General features: G+C 38.5%; 1 protein-coding gene across 1 annotated transcript in view; it reads right to left on the bottom strand.

Annotated features, from left to right (window-relative positions):
• LOC100257685 (copper-transporting ATPase PAA1, chloroplastic) overlaps window positions 1-22,006 on the bottom strand; it is a 96,374-nt gene that overhangs the window by 18,556 nt on the left and 55,812 nt on the right. The window contains exons 9-12 of the mRNA XM_002274461.5: window positions 16,535-16,681; window positions 14,057-14,107; window positions 13,790-13,962; window positions 12,291-12,423 (exon numbers count right to left, since the gene is read on the bottom strand). Coding sequence (XP_002274497.1) covers window positions 12,291-12,423; window positions 13,790-13,962; window positions 14,057-14,107; window positions 16,535-16,681 — 504 coding nt within the window. The remainder of the gene's footprint in view (window positions 1-12,290; window positions 12,424-13,789; window positions 13,963-14,056; window positions 14,108-16,534; window positions 16,682-22,006) is intronic.

The raw sequence follows: 22,006 nt of genomic DNA, 5'->3' as shown, positions 1-22,006 counted from the left end.
TCAGTTTATGCCTCTACCTTTGGGTTGTTGTTTTTTGAAAATAGAAATCTTTTCCTAAGTGCTCCTTTGAGATATCTAAAATTTCTCACCATTGCATTCATATGTACTTCATTTGGTGCATGCATGAATTGATTGACAATTTCAATGGCCAAGGCAATGTTAGAATAGGCAATAATTTGTTGCAATAGACATTTTTTCTATAAATTAGTTGTATATTTACAGCTATATTATTCCCATTGATGAGTTCTGCTATGTATAGGATGTTAGGATTTTTTTTCCTTGTTTAGAGCTCTATAAGTCAACTAGTGTATTCTATATATCTTGAAATATTTTTTTATAGGTAACAAATCAGTTTTTTTTATCACTCTTTCACAAGTCTACATGGTATCAGAGCCATTTAGGCTCTTGGGTTTACACGTAGCCTTCATTGTTGTTTTGTTTAGGTGGAGTTAATTGCCACCATTTTGTGTCCTACTTCACAACCTTCATTGTCATTATCCTTTCCACTTATTTCTCAATTCATAGCCTTCATTGCTGTTATTTATTTTTTATTTTTTTGTCACCACCTAAGAAAATCTCCTTCTCATTCAGTTCCTACTATCATATTCTCCTTCAACCATGTTTAAAGCACCTAAGCCCACCAACACCACTTCTGCAGTAGCTTCTTTCAGCGCCCAAGCATCCATACACCCTGAAAATCCTACCCTTCAAATCACCACATCAAAACTAAATGGAAGGAACTTTATGGAGTGGTCCCAATCTGTAAAAAATTCTCTGAGAAGCAAAGGGAAATTCAAATACATTATTAGGACAGCAAGACCACTACTTGAAAGTGATCCTAAGTATGAGATTTGGGAGGTAGAAAACTCAATGGTAATGTCTTGGCTACTACACTCCATGCAACCTGCGATCAGTAAGACATCTACTTCTTCCCACGACTAAAGACATTTGGGAGGCTGTTAATAAGACTTATTCAAAGGTTGGTTTCACCGCCCAAGTTTTTCAGATCAAGCGACAGATTAGGAATACCATGCAAGGGATTTCAAGTGTCACGGAATACTATAACTCTCTCAAAGGGTTATTGATGGAGTTAGATCTCTACCAAAACATGGAGATGGAATCTACTGCTGATTCAAAGAAGATGGAAGGACATGATAGAAATGGAACGAGTCTTTCAATTTTTGTTGGGACTTAATCCTGAATTTGATCAAAGCATGTGAAAGAATACTAGGAAAAGACCTTTTTCCTGATCTTGATGAAGCTTTTTCACACATTCGTAAGGAGGAAAGTCGAAAAGAATTGATGGGCAACAAAACTGAAAATTGTGGAAGTCTTACAACAGAAAATTCTGCTCTAGCAGTAACCAAACAAAATCAAAATGCAAGTGACAACAAGAAACCAATGGACAAGGATAAAATGTGGTGTGACTATTGCAACAAACCAAGACACACAAGAGTCATGTGTTGGAAGCTACATGGAAAGCCTCAAAACCTGAAACAAATTGGCAACAAAGGAAGAAATCAGCCTACTAGATTGGGACAAGACAATCACACAGCTATTGTTGAAGAAAAATCAGCATAGTTGGGATTCAACAAATCTGATATTGAGAAGCTAAAACAATTGTTGAACCAATTCGAGGATTCTAATGCAAACCCCTCATCAAATTCAGGTTCATGTTCCATGGCTCAATCAGGTTGTTATTTTCAAGATCATTTGGGGAAGACGATTGGGCATGGTAAGCTAAAAGATGGACTTTACTTCTTGGAGACCAATTGGAGAAGTGGAGGCAAAACACCATGACCACTTTTTAGTGGGAGCTCTATTCCTTGTAAGGATACCTTTAGACCAAATTCCCCTCTCACTTCAATCTATATACCTAAATTTAACCAACCAATTGGATGATATACACTTGCCTAAAGTGGCCAGGAGAAACCTTTTTGGATTTTCTCAACTCCTTGAAGGATATTGTTAAGCGACTAGATTAAACCAAAAGTTCAAGTTATTTGGTGAAGGGCCAAAAATAGATTTCAAGCCAACTTGGGCTAAAGCCCTAACACCCTGCTCACAGGGAGCCTTCTTTGAGCCTTTACATGGGCTCAATAAATAGGGAAAATAAACATTGGTGAGACTCAAATTCATGAGCTCCCTAAGCTAAGGCTTTAATTCCACATTAAGCTACCAATTTAACCTAAAAGCTGAAGTTTTTGTTAGATACAAGGCCAACTATGTATATAAGCCAACTTAGGCTAAAGCCTTAACAAATGTTAAAAACTTGAACAAAACTTTAATGATGGTTAGGCGTTTAGATTTTACATAAAAATAAGAACAAGGAAAGATTTAATCAAGGTGAAAACAAAAGTTGAGATACTTAACATTTTATCAAACCACTATATCTCAAAAACCAATTGGTCGAAGATTTTCACTTAGGAAAACTGAAATACTTTCTAAAGCAAATAGCTAATCGGCAATCGCATGACCCAATATTATCTTCCAACTTTTTTTTTAGATATTAATAAGCTTGAATCACTTCATAGTATTGTGTAAGATAAACACAAAAGCTATCAAATTGTTTGATACAACAAAATATTAACCTGCATATAGTTTTTAGAATCTGTAGTGCAGAATTAATATTTCAAACATAAATATTGATACTATTTGTCTAATATTGTATACTTTTATAACATATGAAAGTTCATATGCAAAGCATGAGTCAGCCTAGTAATAGTTAGACTAAAGAAAACTGGAGAGAGAATAAAAGGAAATTGGGAAGATCCCCTAAAATAGGGATAGTAAACACAATGACAACACAATGTGGTTGAAAAGCAGCTAAAAGATTACCATCACCATCACAAAAATGGCTAAGTTTCTCCCTTTGTAGAACTGCCCAAAATCAATTACAATGACTCAAAACTATTTATTAGTGTTATCCACAAAAAAATGCAAGTTCCCAGCTGTTGAGAAATTATTTTCTTGAATTTCTTTAAAATAAAAATGAATTTCTTAAATAAATTAGCATTAAAAAAAAGATATAATCTAAAGCAGCAATGCACTGTGGCACAACATTGTTTCAGACAACCTAGCTTATTCTGCAGGGAGACCTAAAGTACTTTGGCTGCTTCAAATGATTTAGACATTAAGCAACACTGCAGTTGTCTCAACATTTAAACCTTTCTAATCAAATTGGTGGATGATATAAAGTGTTTCAGCAAAGAATATTCCATACATTATCAAAAATCCAAATAGTTCAATTACAAAACAAACAAAAAAAAAGAAAGAAAAAAAGAAAAATCTAAGTAGTTTTACCATTAGGAAACAATTAAAGGTTCCTGGACAAAAGAATAAATGTTTACTTCATGGACCGTAGATTCCAAAAGAAAATTCCTTCAGTTTTGGACCCCTGTCCAATCCTTGTCCAAATACACCTTATTCCAACTTGTCTTCATATCCCTTCTAATGTGTTTGGTTGTTTGCTTTATTTTTTACTTTTTGATAGGCAAAGAAAAGTATAGTGAAGTACACATGAAGTATACACGAGGAACCTAAAAGAAAGGCCTTGAAAGAGAAGTCACAAAAACTCTCAAAGAGACCCCACCCAGTCTATAAAATCAAACAAAGGCATTGAACCTTCCCTTATGTACATGCTAACCCAAGCTTAAAGGTTGTAGAGGAATGAAAGATTTAACTTTTGGTAGTCTTTCCCCATTTTCAAATACTCTTCAACTTCATTCCCATCAAATTGTCTAAAAAATTTCAGAGGAGAGGCTCTCCACGCCTTTCTTTCCCTCCCTATAAAGGAACCATGCTTAACAAAGTTTCTTTCACCATAAAGGGGATCACCCAAACTACACCGAATAAAAAGAACAACATATGTCATAGAATCCTTACTCAATAGATTCCCCCTCAAGTTTACGAAGAAAACATCTATTCATTAAGAGGCCACCTTCTATTTTAGAACTAATTTGAAGTTAAAACTTTTCCCTATCTAACTTCCTAAGAAAAAAAACTCACTTTGAATAGGACCATAGATTCAAATGATGTTCGTTGGAAAGGGGAGTAATCTCCTAGGCTCCAAAACCAAATAGAAAGATTTAACTAAAAACACACCCTTCTTAGCATCCTTCCTATCACCCTATCATTCTCTTCCCTCCTAACCAAAATCACTAATAGTCTAGAGAAAAGAGTCTCAACAATGTCTAGCTCCCAATCATGAAAGTGCTGATAGAAGCACAAATTCCATTGATCCGCTACTCCTAAATCCTCCAATAAATTTGTTACCCAAGCCTGCTTAGACAAAGTCATCATACAAGGAGGGGAAGGAAACACATAAGAGCTCCTCACCACACCATCAGTCCTTCCAAAACTCAACACTCCTACTATTACCTACATCAAAGGAGGCTCTACTAAAGAAAAGATCTCACCCTTTCCTTATAGCTTTCCATACTCTTTTAACATTGTAACCATCTCTTGCTTTGCAGGAGTGGCAACCCACTTCCTCCTTCTTGTACTTCTCCTCTATAATCTGCTTCTCAAATACTTCCCCTTCAAAACAAATCTCCAACACCACTTACCAAGGAGAGCTCAATTCAAAAGAGAGAGACTTCTAATGCCTATTCCCTTCTTCCTCCTATCCAAGCAAACAATAGGCCATCTTACGAAACGAAATAAGGCTTATTCTCTAAAGTTCCACCTCCCCAAAGAAAATCTCTTTGTATCTTCTCTAACCTTACCCCGACCCTTCGATGGACTACTAACAAGGACACATAATGGATTAGTAAGCTGAACAATGTGCTTCTAATCAACGTTAAGTCTACCCCTTTTGGAAATATATTGTCTTTTGCTCATTGAATAGCCTTTTATGAAACCTCTTTTTCACTACATCCCATACTACAAATTGATATGAAAGGGGCACCTAGTGACAAACCTAAGTATATGGAATCTCCCTTACCTTACAACAAAACATCATCATCAAATCTTCTACATTTGCAACCAACCTAATGGTATAAATTCACTTTTTTCAAGGTTAATTTTAAGCTTTGAAATTACTTTAAACCACATGAGCAACCAACTTAAGTGAACCATTTGATCATGAGAATCTTAACAAGAAACTAAAGTATCACATGCACACAAAAGGTGAGACACCTCCACACCATCTCCACTTCCCCCTTCCTAGCCCTCTCTAGAAGGCAATGCAACACCTTCATAGCCAAAACAAATAAATAAGGCAAAAGAGGGTCCTCTTGTCTCAGCCCCCTCGAGATCTAGAAAAAAAAAAAAGTCTAATTGACAAACATTGAAAACTTTGTAATAAATATGCACAAGTGAATCCAAACAATCCTTTTTTTGATCGAATCCCATTTTCATAAGAATTACCAGCAAGAAAGCCTAATTGACAAGGTTGTAAGCTTTTTTAATATCCAATTTACAAATTATACCACTAGTGTCGTCCTTCAACATGGAATTGATTGCCTCCTTCACTATGAGAGTTGCATCCAAAATTTGTCTCCTCTCCACAAAAGCATTTTGAAACATAGCCACGACTTCTCTTATCACCATCTTTAATTTGTTGATGAAGATCCAACTCTTGCCACAAAATTTTTAGGGTATTGTAGGAGGTTGTTGTGAAAAGAGAGAAAAGGGAGAATCCCTAATTCTTGTTATTGAAAAACTGTTTATAATACACATTGGACTTAGGTATTTATATACATGTTAGTGGGACCCACAATACAATAAGGAAAGAAAAAAAAAAGGAAAAGTAAATAACCTAAATAACTGTACACTATCTAACACTCCTCCTCAAGCTGGAGCATATATGTTATATGCACCAAGCTTGTTACAAATGTATTTAATTCTAGGACCTCTGAGAGATTTAGTAAAAATATCTGCTAGTTGATCATTTGAATTGACAAAACTAATCGCCACACATCCTGATACGATCTTCTCTCTAATGAAGTGACAGTCAACTTCAATGTGTTTGGTGCTTTCATGGAAGACTGGATTGGATGCAATATGTAAAGCGGCTTGGTTGTCACAGATGAGCTTCATCTGTTCATCCTCTCCAAATCTCAACTCCCGAAGAAGATGTTTCAGCCATATGAGTTCACATGTTGCCAGAGCCATAACTCAATACTCGGCTTCAACACTAGATCTGGCCACTACATCTTGTTTCTTACTCTTCCAGGAAATTAGGTTACCTCCAATAAAAACACAATACCCGGAAGTGGAACGTCTATCTATGGGTGAGTCAGCCCAATTTGCATCTGTGTAACCAACAACCTGGATATGATCTCTATTCTCGTACAACACACCTTGGCCTGGTGTGCTTTTGATATATCGAAGAATGCGGATCACAGCATCCCAATGGCTATCACATGGTGACTGTAGGAATTGACTAACAACACTTACAGGAAAAGAAATGTCTGGACGAGTAATGGTGAGGTAGTTCAGTTTACCTACAAGTCGCCGATATCTCCCAAGATCTCCTAAAGGCTCTCCCCCTGTCCTGGTATAAGTTTGACATTTGGATCCATAGGAGTGTCTACCGGTTTACAGTCTAACATACCGGTTTCTTCCAAGATGTCTAAAGCATACTTCCTTTGGGAAAGAACCACACCGGATCTGGATTGAGCTATCTCAATCCTTAAGAAATACTTGAGTTTCCCCAAGTCTTTAGTCTGAAAGTGGGTGAAAAGGTGTTGCTTTAGTTTCTTAATACCATTCTGATCACTGCCTGTAATGACGATGTCGTCCACATAAACTACCAAATAAATACACTGCCCCGAAGAGTTATGATGATAGAAAACGGAATGGTCTGCTGTACTGCGGAACATGCCAAACTCCTAAACAACAGAACTAAAACAACTAAACCATGCTCGAGGAGATTGTTTCAAACCATATAGAGAACGACGTAACCTGCACACTAAACCAGACTCCCCCTGAGCAACAAAACCAGGTGGTTGCTCCATATAAACTTTCTCAGCAAGATCCCCATGAAGGAAAACATTTTTAATATCTAACTGATAAAGAGGCCAAGAATGCACAGCAGTCATGGAGAGCAATAGACGAACAGAAGCTATCTTGGCAACGGGAGAGAAAGTGTCACCATAATCAGAACCATAAACCTGAGTATAGCCTTTAGCAACTAAGCGGGCCTTAAGGCGATCAACCTGACCATCAGGGCCAACCTTAACTATGTAAACCCAACGACAACCAACTGTAGATTTACCAGAGGATAAAACAACAAGATCCCAAGTGTCATTGGAGTGTAAAGCAGTCATTTCATCTACCATTGTCTGTCGCCAGCCTGGATGGGAAAGAGCCTCAGGGGTGCTCTTGGGAAGAGAAACAGGAGATATAGCAGAAACAAATACAGAATAGGGTGAAGATAATCGATGGTAACTCAAAAAATTGTAAATGGGATGAGGATTACGAGTAGATCGATTACCTTTCCGAAGAGCAATAGGTAAGTCAGCAGAAGGAGGCAGAGCCGAGGCAGGAGAAGCCGAAGGGATAGGAAGTGAGTCAGCAGGTACCTCGGCCAAAGGAGGAACAACGACACGATGACGGCGATGATAAACCTGAAGTGGGCGAGAAGGCACTGCATCAGGTGGGGAGATAATAGGAAGGGGTAAGACTTTAGAAACAGGAAGAGACTCAGAGGTGGAGAAGAACGGTGAGTCCTCAGAGAAGGTGACATCAGCGGAGAGAAAGTAGCGATGAGTCTCAGAGGAATAACAACGATAACCCTTTTGAAGTTTGGAATATCCCAAGAAGATGCATTTTGTGGCTTTAACAGAAAGTTTGTCTTGTCCAGGAGTGAGAATATGAACAAAGCAAGTACAACCAAAAACACAAGAAGGAAGGAAATAAAGTGATTGGTCAGGGAAAAGAAGGGAATGAGGAATTTGATCGTGTAATACAGATGAGGGCATACGATTAATCAAATAACATGCTGTAAGAACAGCATCCCCCCAAAAACGAAAAGGAACATTACTATGGAGAAGGAGAGTACGAGCTGTCTCAACAAGATGTCGATTCTTACGTTCAGCTACCCTATTTTGTTGAGAAGTATGAGCACAAAAAAACTGATGAATGATCCCATGTTGGGACATAAATGAAGTAAATGGTGCGGAAAAATATTCCCTGGCATTGTCACTATGCAACACACGAATAGAAATATTGAACTGGGTTTGGATTTCAACATAAAATTTCTAGAAAATTGAGAATAACTCAGCTCGATTTTTCATTAAAAATAACCAAGTACATCGAGAATAGTCATCAATGAAAGTGACAAAATACTGAAATCCTAAAGTAGACGCAATCCTACAAGGACCCTAAACATCAATGTGGACAAGTTCAAAAGGCGACTTTGTCCAATTATTCAAACGCTTTGGGAACGAGACACGAGTATGTTTCCCAAGCTGAAGGGACTCACACGCAAGCGACGACAAAGATGAAAAACGAGGGACCATTTTCTAGAACTTGGATAGACTAGGGTGGCCAAGGCGACTGTGGATGAGGAGGGGAGCATTAGTGGAAATGCAAACTGCAGGAGTTGAAGGTGAGGTGAGGTGATAGAGGCCTTGAGACTCACGTCCTATGCCAATCGTCTTCCCCGTACTCCGGTCCTACAAGGTCACAAATTTATCGGAGAAAGTGATAGAACAGTTAAGAGTACGAGTTATTTTGCTGATGGAAATAAGATTAAAAGGACACTCAGGGGCATGAAGGACAGAATGGAGAGGTAGGGAAGGGAAAGGATGAGCGAAACCAAAACCTTTAGCCATAGTTTGGGAACCACTAGCTAAAGTAACAATAGGTAAGGCAGAGGTAGTAGTAATAGAAGAGAAAAGATCCTTATTACCAGATATGTGATCAGAAGCGCTAGAATCTAGAATCCAAGGTCCAAGAGAAGATGTGTGGGTAAGACAAGCAGAAGCATTACCAGTCTGGGCAACAAAAGCAACAGAAGCTGACTTGGTGGCCTGATGGCGGAGATAGTCATCATACTCACTGTCAGTGAGGGATATACCCTGAGACGTGGAGGAACTGGGAGGCTGAGGCGACTGAGGATCAGATGATTGGGCCACGTGGGCAGTGCGGGGCGGCCTCCCATGTAACTGATAACACCGATCACGAGTGTGGCCAAGCTTATTGCAATAGGTGCAATGAGGACATTGGCCTCTACCTCGGTTACCATTGCGTCCTCCTCGAGAGTTAGTTTGAGAAACTAACACAGAAGAATCTGAAGTGTTATCAGACGACAAAGTCTGAGTGGAGGAGATATGAAGGAGGCGAGCAAACACATCATCCAAGGATGGAATGGAGGAACTGCCAAGAATCTCATCGCGGACGGTCTCGAGATCTGGACGGAGGCTAATAAGTGTAAGAACCATGAAGAACTTGTCAATCTGTATTCGTTGATCCCCAACATCAGTAGTAAGAGGCATCATGGTCAAGAATTCATCCTTAAGAGAGGTAATCTGGCCAATATAAGCTGATAAATTCATGTCTTGTTGGCTGACATTGACAATAGAAGAAGCCACCTTATAAAGACGTTGGATATCATTCGTGTATAGCCCTTTCACCTGATTCCAAAACTTAAAGCATGTTTTGTAAGCCCGAAGATGAAGCAGAATTTTAGGATCAATTGATTGCCATAACACACTACATAACTGTGCATCTATCTTCCTCCATTGTACTCTATCAACCTCAGGGATATCTGCCTCCTGCGTAACAAGGTGATCCTCATAACCTTGACCCATAAACCAAAGCTCCACAGAGGCAGACCAGGACAAATAATTTTCACTGCCAACCAATTTCTCCGAAGTAGTCATAGGAGATCCAGATATGACAGAGGAAAAAGTGGAACTTTTAGTAGTCATATCTACTTATCTGGAGAATGAAATATGTTTGGATTGAAGAGAGCCCTAATACGGCTTCAGATCGCGGCTGAAAGAAGAAAAACCGAGGATCCGCGACTGTGAGAGACCAAATAGTAAAGAAAAATAAATGTGGCACTATTGGAAGGGTAGAAGAACACTTCCTAAGACATGTGCAGGGCTCAGGGTGGAGAGGAAGTCACTGAAGGTCGCCGAAAAGGCTGTTTAAAGGGCCGACGGAGACAAAAAAACCCCAAAAAATGCACTTTCAAGGCTCGGATGGCACAAGCACAGATGGAGGGTGGCTAGACAGCGTCAGGCGAGGCTAGAGGTGGAAACGCGTGGCCGGAAAGTGCTCCACGCGCCCTCACGCGTCGGCGTGTGAGGTTCAAGCTGTCAGAGAAGAAACGCGCGTGGCCGGCGCGTGGCTGAGAATCTCCCTCCGGTGCTTTGAGAAAACTTGAAGATCTCCTCCTTGCGCACCTGGTGGTCTGGTCGATGCCGGAAAAGGACGTCGCCAAAAAAAGGTCACTGGAAAAGTCGCCGGTGGTGAGGGTTTTATGACGGCGATATGGTTGATCGGAAAGCTTTAGGAGATGGGAAAGGTGACCGGAATGAAACACAGTCAATGAAAGATTTCCCATAATGGATTCACGGATAAACTGAAAATAATTAGGGTTTTTTTTCTCCCTAGGCTCTGATACCATGTGAAAATAGAGAAAAGGGAGAATCCCTAATTCTTGTTATTGAAAAACTGTTTATAATACACATTGGACTTGGGTATATATATACATGTTAGTGGGACCCACAATACAATAAGGAAAGAAAAGGAAAAAGGAAAAGTAAATAACCTAAATAACTGTACACTATCTAACAGTTGTTATAGTGAGATCTTTTTGCTTTGTATTTTGGATCATATTCTTCAACTCATAAATTCACATAGCATTGAATAGGTTTCCGAGATAGCATCCCAAATTTCATTAGTTGAGGAGAGATACAAGAATGGTTTTCCAATTTGTAGTAGCATAGAATTCAATAACCATGACATAATCATAGAATTCTTACTTCCTATGATTCATAACATAAATCAAACCTCTTTAGTTCCTTAATGGGACCCCATAAATACTTCGTTTTTCCTTTACTTGTGAGAAAATATTTTGCTAATTGTGAACACTCAAAGAAATTTTCTCCATTCAATTTTTCTATTGTAATCTACAATGCCGGATTGTTTAGAGTGACAAATTTAGTTTGAGATGAAGAGACATCAAAAGGGATATTTTCAAAGACTTTTGACATGGTCAAGGAAGACAAGACAAAAAAAGGAATAAAAAAGTTTATGGCAATGAAGTCCAAAAATAAGAAATTTAATCTAGGCAATGAAGGCTAAGAACGAATTTTATTTTTTTTCTTCAAAAGAGAGCAAATTGCCAAAATTTATTTTCCACCTCTCATACCATGAAATGAAAATGAACACGAGATTGTTTAAATGAGTGATAGAGTTAGTATGAGATGAAGAGACATCAATAGGGGTATTTTCAAAGATTTTTGACATGGTGAAGAAAGAAAAAGCGAAAAAGGTATGAAAAACTAGTGGCAATGAAGGCCAAAAACAAGAAATTTAATATTGGCAATGAAGGCCAAGAATGAAGATTTTTTTTCTTCAGAGGAGAGTAAATTGCCAAAAATGAATATGAAGTTTTTGAATAATTTTGTATTCTCTAAATCAAAGGGATTACAAGGTAATATAAAAACAAATTGTAAATAAATAAATAAATAAATAAGAAACTAAATCAAGTTTGATCCTAAAGTATACAATTTCTAAAATCACTCCCAAATCTAATATTTGCCTAAAGTATAGAATATAATCAAATCAAAGAAAATAAAGGACAAATATAATCAGATCTGTTAAGTCAACCACATATTCTAACACTTAGCAAAGTAGGGAGCCATACATTTGATCTCTTTTTTAGAGGACTTCTACCTTGATGAATAGGGAGTCATACATTTGGGCAATTACCTTTGCTTTCTAGAAGAGACAATTTTTCCTTCTTTTGATCAGATTTGTGTAGCAGATTGTTATGGGGTAAAGATTTCTCATCGTTTATTTAATTTATTATTTCATGGGAATAAAATGCTTGTTTCTTATCTCCAAGAAAAATGGCATGATAATCACTTTTATATCTATTTCAAAGCAAACACAATAGCTTTAAAATGTTATTTCTGTTTTAAAGCAAAATGACAATCATTCTGCATCTGATTTCAAAATCTTTTTCAAATGTTAGTCGATGAGGATTCAAGATGGAGGATTCATGAAAAATAGCATTTCCAAGTATTACAAATTCAAAGGAGAAGTAATTGACCATCAAGCTAGCCAAAAAGAGGATATTTTTTGGAAACTAGGAGAGAAGGTACCTTCACATTCTGACAATTAACCGCACGAGCAGCCTCTACAATGGCCTTCCCAACTGGATGAATGGTATTTGATTCAACACCAGCAGCTAACTTCAGAACCTCAACTTCCGACCAAATAGATTTAGAACTTTTCCTGTAGCAAAACACAATGTTTCAGTATTTTTCTAATTTGTTATACTCTAGCAAACAATAGACATCAAATTATTTCAGGAATATTTCCTAAAGGGTTAAGCTGTTAGGGAGAGACACAACAGTAGTTACAGATTACAAATAAATAGATAGGGACGGTAGCTGTAGTAGAGACTCAAACTCAAGAGCTCTAGCTAACCATACTTTGATATTATGTTAGGTTAACAACTATCTAAAAACTTAAGCCTTTAGGATATGGGCCCACACTATATATTATGCTAACAAGCTACTAATTATCTTTCACAGCAATAGCCACAACATATATACTGCTTTATATTGCAAAAGATATTCTTAAGGATACTAAGTGCCATAAATTAAAAAATCTGTAAAACATCCGAGTATCCTTTTGAGGGAAAAAATAATCAATTCTATCTCAAAAGAAGTAATTCATTTATAGGAGACAAAAAGATATCTCGATAACATAAAGGAGAGAAGTACGGGTATGAGAGAGCCTTTGTGAACAAAAGGTGAGAGGAAAACAAATCATCTCTAGCTATGTACATAATAAGAAAAGAATCAGAAGCCTATTTATCACCATCAATCTAGTATGTGCAAGTGAATGTGTGTGGGCTGGGAGCAGAGCAATGAAGGAAGTCAACAAACTCCAGCCAGGAAGCACCTATCATGTATTCTGAAGGCATTTACTAAAAAATTAGTGATTTTTACCTCAAAAAACTATGATTGTTATTTATCATTACTGTGTAAAAAATTATATGACCATCATTGTACTGTTATGAAATCCTAAATGATAGCTTCCTTTTCAATTGATAAGTATCATAAAATTATGAACTGATTTTTAAAGGAAATATAGTTGATAATGATAGAGATGTGAAGTTTAGTTGAGCAGGTTTTCCACAATAAATAATTGCCAGTCCATCTATGATAGGGCTGCCCTCATACCTCTTGCTATCATCTCTCCTGTTTCTCAACTGTTTTGAACTTGTAGCTCGAGACAAAACATTATAACTTCCACAGAAATGGGCTCTAATAATGTAAATAGACTCAAACATACACTAAAATGGGTCCACATGAACTAGCTAACCTAGACAGGAAAACAATATCGAAAGAGAGAATTCTATTCAAATTAGTGCACATGAACAAGAAATCTCATCTAGACAAACTTCAATCTATAGACTGATCCAAAAAAAAGCAGTAAAAGAAATTGAAAATCAAGACCTTCCTTCCAATGTTTATGGCTTCACTCTTATAATATATATATAATTTCAATGTTGCAAACATGAAAATTTTAATTTTAATTTTTCATTTAAAATGATCTGATATAAGAAAGGATATTTCCGCCTTCACTCAACCTTGAATCTGTATCTTTCTCACATCCAGGAGTAACAACTTTTGTCACAACAGGTCTGCCAATGGTCAAGGTCCCTGTTTTGTCAAACACAATTGTGTTCATCTCTGAAAACTTCTCTAGAATATTTCCACCACGCAAAAGCAACCCTTTTGTTGCCCCTAGTGAAGTCCCAACCTGGAATGTTTCTAGATTTGATTAAAATCTGTGACAAAATATAAACATGAAACACATGAACCATATCAAATATTTCCCATGAGTGTACAATTACCAGAATAGCCGTAGGTGTGGCCAAGCCAAGTGCACATGGGCAAGCAACAACCTGAATTCAGAAAATAGAGATCAACTGCTGCATAGAAAAAATAGGTGGTGATTTAAGGACAGCACACAAAAGCATGGGGAAAACCAATCAAAACAAATGTAATGGAAAAACTTTACTAGGCAGATAGTTATTATTATTATCCATAGATATTGTGGAAAATCATAAAATTTGTGGGAGATTTGATTTAGTGTTGTAAATGGGATGTTGTGATTTGATTTAGTGGAGTAAATTAGAGTAGAGAATCAGTTGAATTTAGTTTTTTTTTTTTTTTTTCTGTTTTTAGGGTAGTGAGTATTTGCATAGCTGTATCTTTTTATTTTTTTTAATTTTGCATGTACTCAAAAGTAGTCCTATATATATATGTTGTAATCCTAAACCTTTTTTTTTTTGTATCAGAAAAGAAATATATATTGATAATAGTAAAGTTCAAGAAAAGGATGAGAGGTGAGAGGTCCTTCCTACAAAATACAAAACCTGATCAAAGTAAGACTACACTCCTCCACTATACAATGATAATTATAGATGAAGACATGTGCAAAATATCACAAGAAACCAAAATCAAACTCTCTCAAATGTTATCCACCTCTTTCGAATTACAAACCGATATTCAACTAAGTTGAATAACATTAAGCTGAATATCACAATTTTTTTCTCTAAACTTTCAGATATCACTAATGAACTTCAGAATTTTAGAGAAAATGAGTAAAGAAATTCCTCATCTGCATCAGAAGACTACAACATAGCTTAAGAAGGTGAACAAATTACTGCCTAACTATCTAAGAATCTTGACCAACTTAATCTTCTCTTTCTCTTTTTATAACATAATTCATTTCTGGTTATTTCATTTATGGAACTCTTTATCAACAATTAGTTAGGAGGCTGATTTACTCTTTGCAGACAAGACCAGACATTGCTTATGCTCTTAGTGTGTTTAGTCAGTTTATGCACAATCCAAAGGAGATTCATCTTCAAGCTGTCAACTAGATTCTACACTACCTTAAAGGTACTCTAGGTAAGGGAATTTTGTTCAAAAAAGGCTCTGAAATGAGGCAAGAGGTCTATACCAGTGTTGATTATGAAAGATCGATTATGGACAAAAGGTCTACAACAAAATATTGTGCCTTTCTTAAAGGAAACTCCTCTTGGAGGAGTAAGAAGCAAAATGTGGTGGCACAATCAAACTCGAAAGCAGAATTTAGAGCTATAGCATGCAGCATCTGTGAGTTGTTGTGTATGAAGATAATTCTTAGAGATCTCATAATTAAATGGAATAGTCCTATGAGGCTCTATTGTGATTATAAGTCAGCCTTCGTATTGCACATAATCCCGTACAACACGACCGAACTAAACATGTTGAAATTGATAGACACTTCATAAAGGAAAAGTTGGAGAGTGTTTTGATTTGTACTCCCTATATTCCTGCAAGCAATCAACTAGTTGATGTTCTCACAAAGGGATTGGTTGGCTTAGTGTTTCATGCTATAGTAGGCAACCTAGGAATCGATAATATCTATTCACCAACTTGGGAGGGAGTGTTGAAAATCTCGGTATTTTCTATATAATGAAAACTAATTTGTGTACAGAGTGTATGTTTTGTACTTATTATGATAAAATCAAATCCCTCAATTATAGGGATTGAGAGATAAGAGTTTCCTAGTTGGATAGGATTCCGTATCCTTCAATTATAGGGATTGATAGATAAGAGTTTCCTAGTTGGATAGTTGTTAAACACACACACACACACATATATATATTCCTAAGATGTACCGTTTTGAGATTGAGAAAGAATTCTATTAAACATTTTTTTGTTAAAAACTAGTTACCCAAATTAGTGAGGCCAACACTCAGCTACCATACCCCATAATGGACAAAGTGGGCCCACTGAATTCAGATTTTCTTTATAAATTATACTACTTTGCTAAGAGTGCTGGAATGGATTCTCTAGGAAAAAGAAGAAAGAAGATATTGTTTAGGAAGAACAGTAACAGAATATTTGTAAATAAATGCAGGTTATCCCCAAGTTGATTCCCACCGAGTCTGTGGCACTTGAGTAATCCATATGGATCATGTAACCATCCAGAAGCCATGTGATTAGTTAATCCTGAGTAGGGTCCAACCTGGGACCTCAGGTTCCTGAGCCATGGTCCCCAACTGCTTCAGTGGTTTTAACTTATGCAGCTGTAGATTATACTTTTACCAAATGCTGTATATCAATCCTTTCCAACCATAAAAACCATTTAAATACAAGGGAAATTAGAGAACAGTAGAAAAGTAGAATAATAAATTGGTCTAGCCAATGCATGATAGCTAAGGTAAGGCTTACTGGAGCTAATCCGGATAATGAGGATCAACCAAAGGAACACAAACTTCCTTGGCGCAGTTGAACAAACCCAACTTAAGTTCATATATAAATTCAGATTATCTTACCAGAACACTGCAAGAGAGCTGCAGAGCCAATGAAACTGAACTTCCTTGATGAAAAGCAGCAGGTAGAATTCGTGCACCAAACAAGTTCCAGAACATAAATGTAGCAGCAGAGAGTGCCATTACTCCGTAAGTGAAGTGCCCAGCCACCTGGTAGAACAAAGTCAATATTATTAAAAGGTTAATGTACATTCCAGTTATGTGGATAACACACCTAAAGGCGTTGACCAATCAAATGCAAAGTTGATACCGATGAGGCTAACAAGTGCAAAGTTGATACCAATGAGGCTAGAATCTGTTCCAGAGAAGAAGGCGAATGAGATCATGTAGCTTATTTCAGACGCAGAGGGGCTGGTGTTTATTCCCAAAAGAGTGTCCTCCAAAAAAAATTATCTTGTAGGTCAGAGTTCTTATCATACACTACACAAAGGCAGGAGTATATTCCTTAAGGCTCCATTTGGCACCTCAAAAGTAATCAATGGAAGAAAAGATAGGATAGGGTTCTATATACACTTCTTTTCTAAGCAGATTCTTCATTTTTTGCACCTTTTCCAGGAACCAAAATACTGAAAAAATTTGTAGTATAAGATTTCCTAGAAACTAGATTTGTTTATCTGTTGGCTAGAGAATATGGTAAGGACGTTGAAGGTCTCTGTGGAGAGGAAGACCTTCTTGGTTAGGTTGGAAGGCGAGCACAGAGGAAATTGGTGTTCGATCACAGAGCACAGCAGAGGCTCTGTTTATGTCTTAGGATTTGAAAAGGAAGAAGTCGGGTGGTTGATCAAACATTTAACGAAAGCCATCGAAATGAAGAGTCACTAGGGGTTTAACAGAAAGTTCAGGGGAAAATTTTGCGTCCATTTGTTGGAAGTTTGCTTCAACAACCACGGAAGGTTCATAAGGATTTTGGAGTTCACTACCAATAGAAAACAAATTTTTCTGGTTATTCCTGAGGGTGAGAAGGGCAAAGGATGGGAGATTCAAAAAAGCACGCTGTCTTCAATGTCGGTGGTCCCCCCATCGAATGCATATGAAAAAGGAAGACATTACAGTGTGGAAAGGGTTACCCACAATCATGTGGGTCCTCTATACTAGTCTTTTGCGAACGTAGTTAGAGACGAAGGACCAAGGAGAGGCGGACTTGTTCCTGTTGGGAGATGAGCATGAGCCGTGGTGTGTGAATGCAATGCAGATAGCGTTAAATGGGTTGAGGTTGGCCGAGTTGTGGCGAGAAGCTTAAGGAAGAAAGGAGTGGCTAAGATTGTGCCCTTCTTAGGCGGAAAAGGAGTTTTTTTTTTGTAGAAATGATAGAGGAAGCTCTCTTTCTCCAGGATTTAAGGTTTATTAAGAATGAGAGAGGGAATTCAGTTCAGTTGAGAAGATGGTCGCCAAAGGAAAATTCGAAAGTTGAGGGGAAGTTCAAAGGAGGTTGGATTGAGCTACGGGGTTTGCCATTTCATCTTTGGTTTGAGGTACATTTGAAGAAAATAGTGGAGTAGTGGGAGACCGTGACTGAAATTGATTGGCGAACGTTGAAATTTTTTTATCTTAGCAAGGTGAGGATAAGAATTGCAATGAAGGATCGGTCAGTTCTCCCAGCTTTGATTAAGGTGATAGACGGGGATTGGGTGTTCACTATGTTTATCGCAGTGATCGGAGATGAAGAGGTCAGGAAAGGCATAGCAATGGGTGAGTCGACTCGGGTGGTTCTTGAATCTCACTCGGGGACAGGTGGTGGAAGGCGGGAGGAGAGACTTAGATCAACGGCTGGAGGTGGTTTTCGTGTTGGGGAAGTTGGCAGAAAGAAGAAGGGAGAAGAAAGGAGGTCAGCTGATGTTCTTCCAGTGGGGACACGTGCTAAGAGTGGTCAAGCTATGGGGAACAGTTGGTTCAGTTCGAATTCAAAAAAACTGAACTTTGGGCCTGTTGGGACAGAGATGACAGGCATAGCTACGACCGACGGGGACGAGGCCTTCTCAGACGAGAATGGCCAAGCTGTTGAGAGAGAGGCCCAATTTCTCCTCAATTTCAGCCCACTAAATGTTGCAAAATTAGGTTGTAACTTAAAAGGCCCGTTGAGGCTGGGCCAAGGAGAAGGAGAAAAGAAGACCTCTGAGAAGCAGGTTCCGCCACAAAGAGAAGAAGCCACTATAGGGGGAAAGGGGAAAGGGGAAAGGAGTTCCAGACGATCATGATGTTCAGACGAGAGGATCCGCGAAGAAGGAAGTGAAGTTTGGTTCAAAGAAGCTGTGGAATACCCTATTTCCTCCAAGCTCCAATCGCCGACAAGGTTCTCGAAGTTACAGCGAGCCTCTTTTGCTCGAGAAGCCTTCGTCAGATAGCGAAGAACTTCCAAAGGAGGAGGCTTTCAGGGAGGGAGCCCAGTGGGAACGAGGATTCAGTGCGAGTCTTATCTTCTTTTGCCGATCGCCAAGGATTTGATGTTTGGGGGAAGGGGCTTCGTCATCTAGAGACGAAGAGGTTGTGCGTGATCTGCAAGTGCGCAAACCTTTCTTTGAAGAAGACAGAGAAGGACTCTTGGGCCGAGTGGGGTCCGATGTTCGTGGTTCTTCAATTACGTTCTTGCCTTCTAATCCAGAAATCAGAGGTAAAGGGCTTAACTTTTCGGGGATTTGTGGAATGTCGGTAGCGGAAAACTTGGAGGTAAACTCGTCCTCTCTTTCTTAATCACTCTTGTCTTCTTTTCCCACTTATTCTGGGTTGGCAATTCCATTGTTGAGCCCTTCTGCTCTCGATCTCCCTAAACCAATCATTCAGTCTCAATTTCCTATGGAAAATCGAGTATTTTCTGAAATTTTTTCCAAAAAAGACAATGTGGGTTCTTTATGTCAAAACTATGTTGGCAATCCTAACCATGTTGCGGTGGGGTCCTAGTCTGCTTGTTCAAACCAATTGCCCGAGAGTTTCAATCCCATTAAGACTAAACCCATTTTGCCCAGTGAGGTATCCAACCGAGTTACAGGTAGCCAGGGTGATGTTGGGGTCTCCCCATCAGGCGAGTTCCAAATTGAAGGCCTGTCTCCCAGGAAAATGGCTAAAGTGTGCGAGGTTTTATGCTCTCTGGATATTAAGGTATATTCCAGAAGGAAGAACAAACGCTCTACAGGTTTGTGAGGCCTATTGGAATTGGTTGGGGGTTTAGGGTCTATGTTGTTTTTCCACGAAAATAATTAGTTGGAATACCAGAGGTTTGGGATCAAGGAAAAAGCGAAGGGTGGTTAAAGATTTTCTAAGGTTAGAGAATCCGGATGTAGTGATGATCCAGGAAACAAAAAAGGTGGAGTGTGATAGAAGGTTTGTGGGTGGTATCTGGTCGATCAGAAATAAGCTGCTCTCCCGGCGTGCAGGGCTTCAGGTGGGATTTTGATTATTTGGGAGTCTAATAAATTGCGCAATGAGGAGGTGGTATTAGGATCCTTTTCGGTCTCAGTCAAGTTTGCTTTGGATGGTTGTAGACCTCTTTGGCTGTTCGCAGTTTATGGTCCTAACGACCCCTTACTTAGGAAGGATTTTTGGGTGGAGTTGTTAGACATTTTTAGTCTATCTTTTCTGTTATGGTGTGTGGGCGGTGATTTTAATGTAATAAAGAGAAGCTCAGAAAAATTAGGAGAATCTAGTCTAACTTCAAGCATGAAGGACTTTGATGGTTTTATAAGAGAATGTGAATTGCTTGATCCACCTTTACGGAACGCACCATTCACTTGGTCAAACATGCAAGAGTCTCCCGTGTGTAAAAGATTGGACCGATTTCTTTACTCAAATGAGTGGGAGCATTACTTTCCACAAAGCCTTCAAGAAGCTCTTCCTAGAAGGACATCGGATCATTGGCCGATAGTTTTGGAAACCAACCTGTTCAAGTGGGGCCCAACTCCTTTTAGGTTTGAGAATATGTGGCTGCAACATCCTAGTTTCAAGGAGTGCTTTAAAAGTTAGTGGAGAGGTTTTCAAGGAACTGGGTGGGAAGGTCACAAGTTCATGAGGAAATTACAATTTGTTAAGGCCAATTTGAAAGAGTGAAACAAAGTTTCTTTTGGAGTGCTAAACGAAAGGAAAAAAAGCATTCTGAATGAAATAGCTAACTTTGATGCCATTGAGCAAGGAGGGGGTCTCACTTCTGAACTTTTAGTTCAAAGAGCTTTAAGAAAAGGGGAACTAGACGAATTAATTTTGAGGGAAGAAATTCATTGGAGACAAAAAACTAGGGTGAAATGGGTTAAGGAAGGGGATTGTAACTCAAAGTTTTTTCATAAAGTGGCTAATGGTAGGCAAAATAGGAAAGTTATCAAGGAGTTGGAAAATGAAAGAGGAATAGTGTTGAATAATTCAGAGAGCATCACAGAGGAGATTTTACATTACTTTGAAAAGCTCTACTCGGGTCCTACTGGAGAGTCTTGGAGAGTTGAAGGTTTGGATTGATCCCCTATATCTGAAGAGAATGCGTTTAGGTTGGATTCCCTTTTTACTGAAGAAGAGATTTATAAGGCCATTTTTCAGTTGGATAGGGATAAGGCATCGGGTCCTGATGGCTTTACCATTGCAGTGTTTCAAGATTGCTGGGATGTGATCAAAGAGGATTTAGTGAGAGTATTTGCAAAGTTTCACAGTAGCGGGATTATCAATCAAAGCACTAATGCCTCCTTCATAGTTCTGTTGCCCAAAAAAAGCATGACAAAGAAAATCTCAGACTTTAGACCTATTAGCTTGATCACTAGCCTTTACAAGATTATAGCCAATGTGTTATCAGGGCGTCTAAGAGGGGTACTTCATGAAACTATTCATTCTACTCAAGGCGTGTTTGTTCAAGGAAGACAAATATTGGATGTAGTTCTCATAGCCAATGAGATAGTGGATAAGAAAAGACGTTCAGGGGAGGAAGAAGTTGTATTCAAAATCGACTTTAAAAAGGCTTATGACCATGTGAGTTGGGATTTTTTGGATTATGTGTTGGAAAAGAAGGGGTTTAGTCCAAGGTGGAAGAAATGGATGAGAGGTTGTTTGTCCACGGTATCTTTTGCAATCTTAGTAAATGGAAACGCTAAAGGGTGGGTCAAGGCATCTAGAGGCTTAAGACAAGGCGACCCTTTGTCCCCCTTTTTGTTTACTTTAGTCGCAGATGTACTGAGCAGAATGTTATTGAGAGCAGAGGAAAGAAATTCATTGGAAGGTTTCAGGGTGGGTAGGAACAGTACAAGGGTGTCCCATTTGCAATTTGCAGATGATACCATTTTTTTTTCTAACACTAGTGAGGAAGATTTGCAGACTCTCAAGAGTTTATTGCTAGTGTTTGGGCATATTTCGGGGCTTAAGGTTAATCTTGACAAGAGTAATATTTATGGCATCAATCTTGAACAAAATCATCTTTCTAGGTTGGCCGAGTTGCTAGATTGTAAGGCTTCTGGTTGGCCTATGCCCTACTTGGGTCTTCCTTTGGGAGGGAATCCCAAGGCTTGTGGC

This window comes from Vitis vinifera, chromosome 12 (assembly GCF_030704535.1).
Source record: "Vitis vinifera cultivar Pinot Noir 40024 chromosome 12, ASM3070453v1".
NCBI classification, from domain to species: Eukaryota; Viridiplantae; Streptophyta; class Magnoliopsida; order Vitales; family Vitaceae; genus Vitis; species Vitis vinifera.
This window is presented reverse-complemented; position numbering and strand designations above follow the sequence as displayed.